The following is a 12,516-nucleotide window of genomic DNA, read 5'->3' on the forward strand; positions in this document are numbered from 1 at the left end:
CAGTCACAAGGAAAAGTATTTCTATTGCAATAAGACAAACTGACGTTTGACCTCTGTCTCTGAACATAGAGCAAAGGTGACAAGAATAAGATTTCAAGGCATCTTAATTGCTAATTCAGTTTCACAGAACACCTGTTCTTTGTCCACTGCCAGACGGATCAAGTGGAATCTAAAAATAGCTCGACCTCATAAAATAAAACTTTATGAAAATTAAACTTACCCACGGGTCTTACAGATGTGTTGGATTTAGAGTGAATGCTGCCAACAGCAATGGTGCTTGATGTTAAATGTTTGTCCACCCAAAATAAAGCATCGCTGACATACTTTTTAAAAGTGAAACCTAATTTCTTTATCAGTGTTTGTTATTGTAATTATTAATTTAGATTACATATCCATGGGTAACACTTTCAATGATGCTACCTTTAACAGACCTTGCATGTCGGAGAATGGTAATGTATGAATCTTGAACGTTTTCCAACTTTAAACTAATATTTATTATGTTTGTTATAACTTTTTTGATCAAATGATAGCATGTATTTTTGAGAAGTGAAAGACTAAGAGAGGATAAAAGTATATTGTGACACAAGAAGTTTAATTATTCTATTTTTCTTTTAGGAAACACCCCATTACATCTTGCGGTGACGTTAGGCAACAAAGGCAAGTAGTTATTTACGTCAGTTGTTTTACTTATTGAAAGATTTCCCCCGCGTTCTATGTAAATATGAATAACGTAACATGTTCTCATATTTTCAGTACTTATCTTCATAACCCTTCTTTAACTGTGACTCGATATCCACCTTATTTTTTTATATATATAAAGTACCATTCGATTTTACACATAGGTTAAAAGCAGTTGTATACTGTGGAATTTGGAATGTTGTTAATAAGAATGTTGGAAGAGAGAATGTTTGGGGAGAATTCAAGTGGCGGTTGGCAGGAGCCGGTTGATGAGATGATCCTGCCCCACTTCTGATTCACTCCGTTATTTACTTGATTTGATGTTAGTAAATAAAAATATAGTTTATTTCCTACTTACCTGCATGACGACTCGTCTTTGCAACAATGGCGATGAGGGTGGGATAAAGCTGCTATTGATGTTGCTAGAAGTCTTGAGGTTTTGGAGAAGTGCATACAAACCCTAAGCCATGAGGGGACCAATAATGCTCGGGTTAGTGCAGTGATGGGAGGAAAGGCTGTTAAGAACAAAAAAATACTTGTTGAGATTAGAACTAATGATGGTGGGCTTGTATCCAATGTTGCAAATAGTAAAGGTTTAGTTTGTTTTTGGTGCAGATCAAGTAACCATTTGACAAATTCCAAGATATGCCCAGCATTAAATAAAGTGTGTCACACATGTAAGAAAAAAAGGTACTTTCAATAGGATGTGCAAAACTACAACAAAGAAAGTCAATCAAATTGTGTATAATGTGATAGAGGAAGAAGAAAATGTGCAGGAATTAGTATAAAGTGTGCACGATAATTGTATACAAAATGAACAAACATCATGGATTGTGAAGACTTTGAAATTACCAAGCTGTTATACAAACATAGATGGTGTACAGGTCGACTATGGCAGATTCCTGCCCATGGTACACTATTATAGGAAAAAATATATTTGATAGGTAATGGACAGGAAAAAAATTACATGATCCTGATGTCAATTCTGGTAGTTATTCTGGTCACACAATTCCCTTGCAAGGGTTTATGTGGGCTGATATTGAGTTTGAATCCAGGAAGTGTCAGGGGAAGATGTGTGTTGCAGATAAAGGGGCCATGATTCTCAGGTGGCCACATATAGTGGAACTTGATATAAATTGATCCATGTATCAATCCCCCAGTGTATTCTATTCAGAAGGTGAATTAATGTGGTCAAGATAATATTGAGTACAACAATTAGGAAAAGTACCCCAGTGTGTTTAGTGACCAACTGGGAAGAATGCATGGATATAAGCACAAAATTGTGTTATGTGAGAAGGTGGTACCTTTAGACAAAAATTAAGAAATGTACCTATAAACTACAGATGGAAGTTGAAGGAAATACTACAGGAGTTACGTGAAAAACAAATCATTGAACCAGTGGAGTGTTCTGATTCGGTATAGCCAGTCATGATATCTCTTAAATGAAATGGGGATTTGAGACTTTGCATGGACTTGAGATGTTTGAATGGGGTGATTTGGGTAGATACTCCTCTGTTGCCTAATTTGCAAGAGTTGACCTCAATAGGTGATACAGCAATATTTTCAACAATAGACCTCACAGATGCATTCCATCAAATTGAGTTAGAAGAGTAGTCTAAGAATTGTAAGGCTTATATAAAGAAGGTCTTTATCAATACCGAAGAATGCCATTCGGACTGCCAACTGCAACTCCGGTTTTCCAGTGGGAAATGTGCATACATGGTACAAAACTATTTCAAGATGACATTTTAAGTTTGGGTAAAGAAAACGCATGATGCTACATTGCATTCTGTCTTGTTGGCACTTAAAAAAAAAAAAAGTGGGTTAACTGTAAAAAATGAGAAATGTATTTTTGAGAAAGTGGAGTATTTGGGACATGTAATTTCCATGGAAGGAATTTGTTCTATGGTCAGCTGTGTTGATGCTGTTAAAGCTCCGAAACCAGAGAGGAAGGAACAACTAATGCCTTTTTTAGGACTTGCAGAAGTTTTCTCGAGTTTGGTGGAAGATTATGCATCCAAAGTAGAACTACTACGTGTATTATTAAAAAAAGATTTTTAAGTTCCATTGTTCACAAGATCAATCAGAGTACTTCAAGTAAATTAGAAAGGAGATATGAATGGCACCATGTTTAAAATCTTTTGTGTTGGGGGCTGAATGTGTGATGTCTGTAGAAGAGAGTCGTGATGGAATTGGAGCTGTTCAATTAAAGAATTAAAGAAGATAAATGTATTGCAGCATGTATAATAACACAAACAGAACTACTCATCATAGAAAAGGAATTGCTTGCCGCGGCATGGGCTGCAGAACTATTGAGAAAGTATGTGTGAGGGACAGAATCCAAAATATGCATGGACAATAAGCCCTTAGTGAATATTCGGAAACGGGAGCGGGGTGGTAAGAATTTGACACCTGGGTTGGCATAATTGACATCAGAGCTACAAATGTTGCTTCATGACATTCATTATGAACCTGGAAAAAAACAGGCTCACATATGGTCTGTCGAGATTACTAAGTGATTGTGTGGATGGAAGTGAATTGGCTGAAGAAGAATGTAAGGTAGAGTTCACATATGAGGACATGGTAGAAAGTGGAAAAATGGGTGAGAATGAATTAACTGAAAAAACGTGGATGCAAGAAATGGAAAAAGACATTACTTTGGAGATGGTGAATGGGTATATTTTTGAAGGGTTGGCCTAGGGAAAGTCAACTAAGAGGTGAGTGTTCTTCATTCTAGAAAGTCAAAGATGAATTGGTTGTGTGTGGGGAGATAATTTTAAGAGGTGATAAAATTGTTCCACTGTGGTGGGGGGGGGTGGAAGTTGTCATTAAATTAGGGCATGAAGGACTTAGAGGTATGTCAATTACTAAAATGGAAAATTAAAGAGAATTTTTGGTGGCCCGGATTGGATGGCATGGTGGATTGTTGGGTGAGATATTGTAAAGCATGCAGTAATGCAGTATGTGTGATAAAGTAGTTAAACCTTTGAATATATCTTAGACCATGGTGGAATTACCTGATGGTCCAGGGCACAAATTAGCCATTGGTTTTATCGGGCCTTTCTTCACCTTATTTTCTAAGGACAATTTTGCTATAGTTCTAAATGATTACTATGCAAAACGGCCAGAAGTGAGGATGATGATTAATATTGCCACTGATTTAGGGATCGAGTTTTTAGAATATGTTTTGGCACTGGAATGTATCCCTTAAGTACTGGTTTCGGATAATGGAGTGCAACTTGTATCTAACAAAACACAATGGTTTGTAAAAAAATGCAGGTCTTAAACATGTTCGTACTTCCCAGAGAATAATGGTCTGGTAGAACAATTTAATAGTGTGGTAAAAGAAACTATTCATTTGCCTATTAAGTCAGGTTTACCGTGGGGAAAAAATGCTTCAGGAAAGATTGTTATACAGGGTAACGCCTCATTTGGTAACAGGCAATAAGCCATTTGAATTGTTGAGAGGGAGGAAACCATCCACCAAACTGGTGCCATGGTGGTTGAAAAAAGAATGAGAAATTAAGTGGGACGGAACAAGATCAAGAAATGAGGGAGCATGTGGAGAATAGCCAGGAACGTACCAAATTGTGTTGTGGTGGTAACAAACCGAGGTGGAAGCTGGGCAGTATGTGCAAGTAAGAAGACCTAGATTGTTGAGAAAGGTGCTGCAGCTTGGTCTTGAGAATTGTCAGTCGTGAAATTGGAAGATGGCAGTGTGGATTTTGCATCAAGTGAGCATGTGCTGGCCTAAAGAGAATGGAGGGACCATAAGCGATGCGGCTTGTGATGACATACGTGAAAATACCAAATACATGTTGGGTGACCGTGTTGTTAGTAGGACTTACCAAGCAGAAATGGGAATGGTAACAGTGGTGATGGTATTGTGTACAGAGGTGGAAATAGTGTGAATAACTATGAATCAGTAAGGCAGAGCACAAGAGTGAGGAAGTTGCCTGCACACTTTGACGGACATCTATTAAAATTATAAATTTTGTTCTTTACATTATCTTTGTAGGGAATTCATGTAGGTTTTCTTTAGTTGTAGTAAAAAAAACGTATACGCTTAGTTTAGATTTTAGATTATGTTATTTTCTCTTAATGGTTGGGGAAGATGTGTGGGATTTGGAATGTTGTAATAAGAATTTTGGAAGGGCGAATGTTGGGGGAGGAATCGAGGTGGAGGTTGGCAGGAACCGGTGGCAGTTGATGACTTGGTCCTGGCCCGCTTCTTACTGACACCACTCCTTACTAGATCTGATGTTTAATAAAAAAATATAGTTTATTTCCTACTTTCCTGCATGAAGATTCGTCTTCGCAACATATACTAAAAAGAGAAAGGATTATATAGAGCAGTTCTGGAAAAACGTACAGTCTGATTAACTACGTTGGTGAGGTAGTGCTCGAAAGAAAGCTTTAAAGAAGTAAAGTTGAAAACCGTTTCAGGCCATTGTGTTCCACTTTATAGGTCGAGCCTACTAGGTATCCCCTGTACTGTCTGTTGCAAGGTATATTGTGGCTTACCAAGAACATAGAGGCTTGGAGCCCTCCCATTGCTTACTGTTGTTTTGCTTTCTTGTCATTTACATTTTGCCTGTTTTTTATTCATGTCCCAGCTTGTCAGTCTTGTGTTTTGTCTGTTCTTTGGTGCATTGCAGCTTTTATTATGCACCATCTCTGCTTCCAGTTCCTGCTTTTCAAGCAGTACTTTTTGTGTGAAGCACTTCATTATAGTGTGTGTTTTCAAGTCTTATCTCCTGTGTACAGCTCTCTCCCTGCACTCCGTTTTGCTTTCTGTTGCCTGACTGCTTCTCCTTGCTCCTTCCCTCTTGCACTCGCCTCCCCATTAATTCCACCCTCACCCCCTCTGTGTTGCTTTTCCCAGTGCCTGTGTTGCTTATGCTCCCCGCTTGCTCCTACTTTTACATTCCCTTCCATGTTGTTTCAGAGCCCCCTTTGTTGCTATTGCTTAACAGTTTCACTCACCCTCCCCGATGTAGTTTCCACTCCTCACCCACTTAAAAATAAATGCTTTGACATGTTATATTTTCTTTTTAGTTACAGGACCATCTCAGATCAGTAATTAAAGAGCCAAAAAACCCAGTATGTCATTTACGTAAACGCTCTTTACTTTGAGGTGTTTTGTGGTGGTGAACGCCAAGCATGTTATTGGGTTTGTAGAGTGCTTCTATGCGGGGGAGTTGTGCCTAGAATGTTGCTTTGTGACACTTTGTAACTGTAATGGTTGTATTGACATGTTTAGTAGTATGGTTGCATGCAGTGATAAATCGGTGGCTTGAAAGGGGCAGGTTGTCGTGTGAGGGTCATGTGGTTCTGTGATGAATTAATAATGAGGCTAGGTGGCAGTGTTTGTTTTGCCGGGGTGTGTTAATGTGTTGGTGATAGTTAGTACCTATTTACTTTTATATGGCAGTGTAATCATGGGGATGGCTATGCAGTATCTATATGTGTCAGGGTGTTTGGTGGTAGTTACTGCTGGGATTGTCCTTATTAGATGGTTGGGCATTGGTGAGGTGATTGTGTGGTGTCTAGGGGAGGCACACTGGAAAGTGGGTGGGTAGTGTAATAGTTTTGAGGTGGTCAGATGGTGATAATGGGCTAGTAGTGTGGTAGTATTGGTTGGGAGTGTAGCGGTAATGAATGAAATCAAAGTCTGAAGTAAATGCTTGTGTAATAAAATAAATGTGTCAATTAGTGTAGTTTGATTTGTAAACTAGTCTGTCATGCATTCAAGTGGAAGCACTCCCTAGGTGCACCAAACAGCCAATACTAGATGTAAGAGGTATTTACTTCTCAAACACTGTGAAAGAGATTGAAGGTAAGAGTTCTTGACTGGAAAAGGCTCTGGTAGACAGCTCTTTGATGAAGTAAAAAGTGAATTCCAGCATTACATCCTGGACATGCATCATAAGCAATCACCCCTTTCTACAGTTTGTCTCAAAACCACACCAGTATCATGTTGGTGGGTGATGGTGTAACTCAATTCATGCATGTCACTGCACTTTCAAGCAAATGCGTTAAGGTTGCTCAACAGGTTACTTATGGGTTATGATTTGCAGACAGTCTAATGCGTTCCTACGTAACCATGTGCTGTCTTATTTATTTATTTTTTAATGGAAGGAAGGCTGATTCATTGGGATTCTGTCTGGATAGATTTCTTATTATTTTTTTCACATTCAGTACATGCATGATCAAACCCCCTCAAAGCTGTAAACCTTTTCTTTTACAGAGTGTGCCCATTTACTTTTGGCTCACAATGCTCCTGTCAAGGTGAAAAATGCTCAGGGTTGGAGTCCTCTCGCTGAAGCCATCAGCTTTGGAGATCGGCAAATGAGTAAGACTCACAAACTTAATGTAGATTTGTTTTATTATTGTAAGCATGTCCAGGATGGTTACGTGGGATTGGTGATTAAAAATCATATTTTCAAGTTCACTCATCTCTCAGACACAAATAGACAACCATTTCTTTGTGATTTAGTGATTAGATGTCAGACTGATTTCAGTGAAGTATTTTTATTCAGCATTGTTTAAATTTCCCACCATTCGCTAGTGTGCATCAGTCTGTGCTGTGCTTTTGTTGTTTAATGTCTAATTGTGTAATAATTGCCATAAACCATTCAAACCATAGTTTTTGTTTGAAAAAATTGTTCGGATCTGAAAGTTATATAGCAGATCAGTAAGTTTCAACTGTGTCACTGCGGGAGCACAAATATATTTTCATCACAAGTTAGAACTGTGCACTTTTCCCATAATGGGAATTCATCATTCACTGACTTATATTTGGTGTCCTGGAAACATTTACCTTATCATATCATAATCTAATTTTTAGTCAGCCAGACTGACCTTCCAAACCTAAAAGGCACTACTTTGGCAGTTGAGTGGTAGTTCGCAAATCGACTTTTTGTCATTTTCTTGAAGATTATTTTGTGCATTTTTCTCCCCCTAAACACCATGCCCTTACTGATTGTGAAGTGCTCATTCTCTGAGAATGATCTGAATAGCTTTCTTTATCGAATGATAAGCCAACAGTGGTGCTATTACATAGATTCCTTTTTGCCAAAAATATCTAGAGTCAGAGAGAGAATGTGGCTCAGGTGAAGAACATGGTAGAAGAATAAAATGTGCTACTTAGTCCCAGTCTAAAAATAGTTTATGGGAGCTTTTACCTACACTTCTCTTGGATACCCAGAATGCCGTTTTTCAAATTATTTAAAACTAACAAAATTCTCATGTGAAGCAACATTATCAACATATATTTTTTTTGTTTGAAAAACTCCAGTTAGCCAAATTCAAAAACAAAACAAAAAACACTAAATTAAACCCTTTTTAAAAAAAACCCTAAGTAAAAGTAAAATGGAACCTCTAAAAGGCTGTCCATGTTAATTTGACACTGCACCTCTAAGGAATTCCCATTCTGGAGTACAGGGTCTTTGAACCACTTGGTTTTTCCAGCTCAAGTGTAGTGGATTCACAAACGCTGATGCCTTTTAAGGCTTATTTTGGCTGAAAAAATTATTCTTTTTCTCCTTCACTCAAGTTTTGTAGCATCCTCTTCATTTTTCTGAAGTGAGTCTTACTTACCTGAGGTGTTCTCACCTTTATGTCTGAAGCCACCATGACAGCTCTCTTATGATAAATGCCCTCCCTGTGGAGAAAGAAGTCCTGGAAAGATAAACACAGCATGTAAATCATCTGCCTTCTGGATTCCTACACCAGCTTGAAATATAGCTAGAGATGCCCCACAAGAGATGGCACAAGTGCCTCAAGAACCGAGTGAAAGTTTGTATTAGGGTGAATGTAGGCCATACAGCCTAATGATCAATTTGCTCCAGAGAGGCAAGATAGTTGTCCCTTCTTATGCTGCCCTTGTAACCACCAGGTCTGAACCGCTATCAGACCCTCATGTGGTTCCTGGAGTCGCCAGCGTTCGTTCTCCTGTTGAACATCAAGGCATTTGTCGCTGACTCAGTCTATGTCCAGGCATTTGTTGGCAAATGTGTCAGGAACTTCTACTCTGACATCTGGTTCCTCTTTTTTGTCACTGTCACTTTTGAGGCCTGCTGACGGAGTAGGCATGCGAGTCTACAGAAGCTTCCACTAGATAACTCCAAGAGGCCACATGCTGACCTTTAGTGAGACCATCAGAACTTGGAGGTATGTCCTTCTCTGGTGCTGCAACCCTCTACAGAACAGCTCCCACCCACCAAGTGGCAAAGGACAAATCTCATAGTGGAGGCCATGAGGTTTCACCCACTTTGACCATGCAACCACCTTTGGCTCCATCGCTTGTCGTAACTAAAATTTCACCAACCCATTGACCCCGAGTTGTACTCCATGGAGATGGTACAAGGGGACGATAAGGAAAAGATCTTACCATCACATACATTTTTCAGACAATGAGTTAGTGAGAAAAAGGAAGGATTTCCACTCATCATTCTAGGGAAGAATAATCTGTCATCCCAGTGACCCAAGTCACTTACTCCTTCTAGAAGACCTTCCTCTTCTTCATCAGTCATGAGCACTCTTTCTGTCATATCTCCAGAATCACCTTCTCACTGAATTGTATCAGTAGACATTGTATCCCCTGTGAGGTCAACAAGAGAGCTGCAAGGAAAATCGTATCATAGAAACATCTACTCCAGTCTATGAAACTTCTATCATCAGTGAAACTCTACATCCTAAACCACAGGCTAGATCTATGATAGGTTTAATGCCAAGTCAACTGTGCACACATTTGTAGGAAGCTATCTGTGTAATGTACCAAATGTAAGTGGACACTATGCAGGTTGTCCAGGCTACCCTTATTGGTTTACAGGTTTAAAAGTGACAATCCCAAAAGCTCTTATTTGTGGTAGTGTGGGTGAGTAGTTAGGCTTGTCTGAGGGTAGTGCTAAGCATTTGTTAAACTTGCAGCGGCAATAAATGAGACACACGCTCAAGAAGGAACTTAAGACCATTTGTTGGAATTTTTATTACTTTTGTTCATATTAGGTTTCAACACCAGAATGCTGTGACAAGAATAAATACTGATGCACTTTTGAAGAAAACAGGCAGCATGCCATAAATGTCTCTAAAGCGGTAATGCAATCCTATGGAGAAACACATATATTGCATATGGGTGCTTGGCTGCGACAGACAGGGCAAGGTCTACGGCAGCACCAACAGGTCACCTCTGGATGAGGGGCGCTCAGCTCTCGCAATGCTCAGGGATTTAGGGGGACCTTTGGTCCTCTACTCATTGGGTCACTGTGGCCAGGTGCAGAGGTGTTCTGTGGTGTCAAGTTTTCATCACAGGAAGCAGTCGCAATAGAGGAGGCCTGCACAAAAAGGCCGCAGACTGTGGGAAGTTCACTGTTGGCAAACCCAAGGTGGACTTCGGCTCTGGACTGTCTGGGGACCACACTGGCAATGTTGGCCCACTTCAGCTCGGGTTAGGGAGCACAGGTGCAGTGGTGCTGTCCGATGTTGGGTTTGGTGGTCCGGGCTCCTTGTGAGTCGTCTTTGGTGCCTGCAGGATGCAGGGAAGCAGCGCCGCTACTCCACGGGAGAACCTGGTTACTTCTCAAAGTGCTGGGTGTCCTTCCAGGCTTTTGGAGGCAGAATAGCTGCAGGATGAGTTGTCTTTGGAGCAATTTTTGAAGACAGCAGGGAGGCTGGTGAGGTTCGGGCCAAGTCAGTTGTTGCTCCTCAGTTCTTGCTTTTCGCGGCTCTTTGGGTCCGTCTTCTTTAAAATCTGTTCTTGTGGAGTTAGGGGGCCACCTAAATACTCATTGAGCTCGTTGCCCTGGGGGTGCCTACACCCCCTATATGACCACTTGCTGTGGGGAGTGGGCATATCCCTATCCCATAAGGCCTAGTTTTAACCAAAAACAGGATGGTCGAATCCTTCCTCAAGTGTCCACTTCGGGTAGCTCACCATAGGCGTGTGGCTGGCCTAAAGGTAGTGTATGCCGTCTGACTAATTTTCCCACCTGTCCTGGTGCCAAATGGGCCTCCTGGCAGAGGCTGGCTACACCAAGGGATGGGGGAGCAGAGGGTTTGCATACCAAAGGCGGCAGGGCCTTTGAAGCTTCTGGCCTTGGAATGCATATCTGCTAGCCGTCCTGCTAGAGTAGGTGACAACACCCCTCTCCAAAGCAGGCTTTGTTTCCGACCTCTGAGAGCATGTGCCCTCACCTCCAGGGGGTCAGAAACCTGTTTCTGGTGGCAGTATGGTCAAGACCAGTCAGCCAACACACTCAGTGACTAGTGGGGTTCAGGAGTCATCTCTTACGTGCCCTCTGGGTGCATGTCATAATACATCTGAAGCTTACATCAGCCTGGATTTATTCAGAATAGGTGTTTGATACCAAACACCGTAGAGTTCAGTGAAGACATGTGAGTGGGTCACTTGTGATGATGAGTGTACAGCACAAATCTTAAGATGGCTTCCCTGTTCACTTGCTCAGCAAAGGGGCTGGCATCACAGGGTCCTATCTGCTCATGCAGATAGGACTACTCATCAAATATAATGAACCCTGCCTTTGGGCTCCAGGGCCTGCTGTAGGGGTCACTTGCATATATTTAGATGCAGTGCTGGTGCCATGTGGTGTTTTCGGCTGGCTCGTACCAGGACACACAGATTGCAGTGGCAGCTTTGTTTGACTTGTTTTTAGGGGTGTCCCTGCGGGTGGCACAATAAGTGCTACAGCCCTTGTCCTACTCATGCCTTAGATACCCATGGTACCACTTAAAGTCTTAAAAGGAGTGTGCCAAATGTCCACATTGTTACCTGGTTTTTGGGAAACAGCACTTTTACCGGGGACCTGTTTAGCAGTGACCCAGTGAACCAAAGTTGAAAAAAAAAAACTCAGTACCAGTGAGCAAAAAGTAGGGGTAACCATGTTAAAAAGAACACTTACCTGCAACCTTCTTTCACTCAATTCTCAGTGATACCTGTGGCTAGATGGAAGGAAAACAAATGCAGACATCCTGATTTAGATCCAGTTTTCCTGAAAGAGATTCCTCCACCTGACCCCCATGGCCACTTCTGTACCTAAGAGAGTTGCACTGCATCCAGCTCTACCTCTACTACTCCTCTGGAAAAGAAAGCAAGACGATTGATGCAGTGGGAGGGAAAATCTGCACAACATCAGCTTCTGCCTTAAAGGTTGCTAGTTCTACAGCCTTATTTGGGCCATTACTTATCTGAGCTGTGGAACTCATTGGAAAGCTTCCCTGACCAGCATTGGATGGAATATGGTAAAAGCAATTCTGACATACTAAAAGAAGCGATGCTGGTTTCGGATCCGACCATTAGCACGGTATAAGATTTGGTTAGTGTGACTGTTCTTGATATGTGACATATACTTAACATGAGATGTTCTTTATGGTTATGACTTTGTTTGACTCTAAAAAGCAGCAACAACTATTATTGGACCCTATTTCAGTTCCTCCCTCTTTTGGCCACACAGGGAACTTCAGTGTAATAAACCAAGCAGAAAAATAAAATATGTGGCTCTGGAAATAAGAAAAGAGTAAAGAGTCTCCTAGAGTTCAGTTCAAAAGACATGGTAAAGTTTAGCATAACTATTTTTTTTCTTTTTGGAAAAGGTAACAAAAGCTGCAGCTTCAAAGACAAAAGCAACCACAGTGGGAGCAGTTTTTTATAAGCCTAAACGTACAAGAGTGAAATAGCCTTTCACAGCTGTAGGGAAACGCCGTCTGTAAGGCAACGGATTGCTGTCTCTTTCTGTGCCCTGTAGAGGGACATGTCCAACCATTTTCCTGCCTGGCAGAGCATCACTTTAGATGTTTGGATGCTGAATATTGTGCAGT

General features: G+C 40.9%; 1 protein-coding gene across 1 annotated transcript in view; it reads left to right on the forward strand.

Annotated features, from left to right (window-relative positions):
• The window catches only part of ANKRD13C (ankyrin repeat domain 13C), a 294,697-nt gene that overhangs the window by 34,606 nt on the left and 247,575 nt on the right, over positions 1–12,516 (forward strand). Inside the window, exons 2-3 of the mRNA XM_069232446.1 lie at positions 616–657; positions 6,929–7,033. Coding sequence (XP_069088547.1) covers positions 616–657; positions 6,929–7,033 — 147 coding nt within the window. The remainder of the gene's footprint in view (positions 1–615; positions 658–6,928; positions 7,034–12,516) is intronic.

Source organism: Pleurodeles waltl, chromosome 4_2 (genome assembly GCF_031143425.1).
Source record: "Pleurodeles waltl isolate 20211129_DDA chromosome 4_2, aPleWal1.hap1.20221129, whole genome shotgun sequence".
In the NCBI taxonomy this organism is placed as follows: Eukaryota; Metazoa; Chordata; class Amphibia; order Caudata; family Salamandridae; genus Pleurodeles; species Pleurodeles waltl.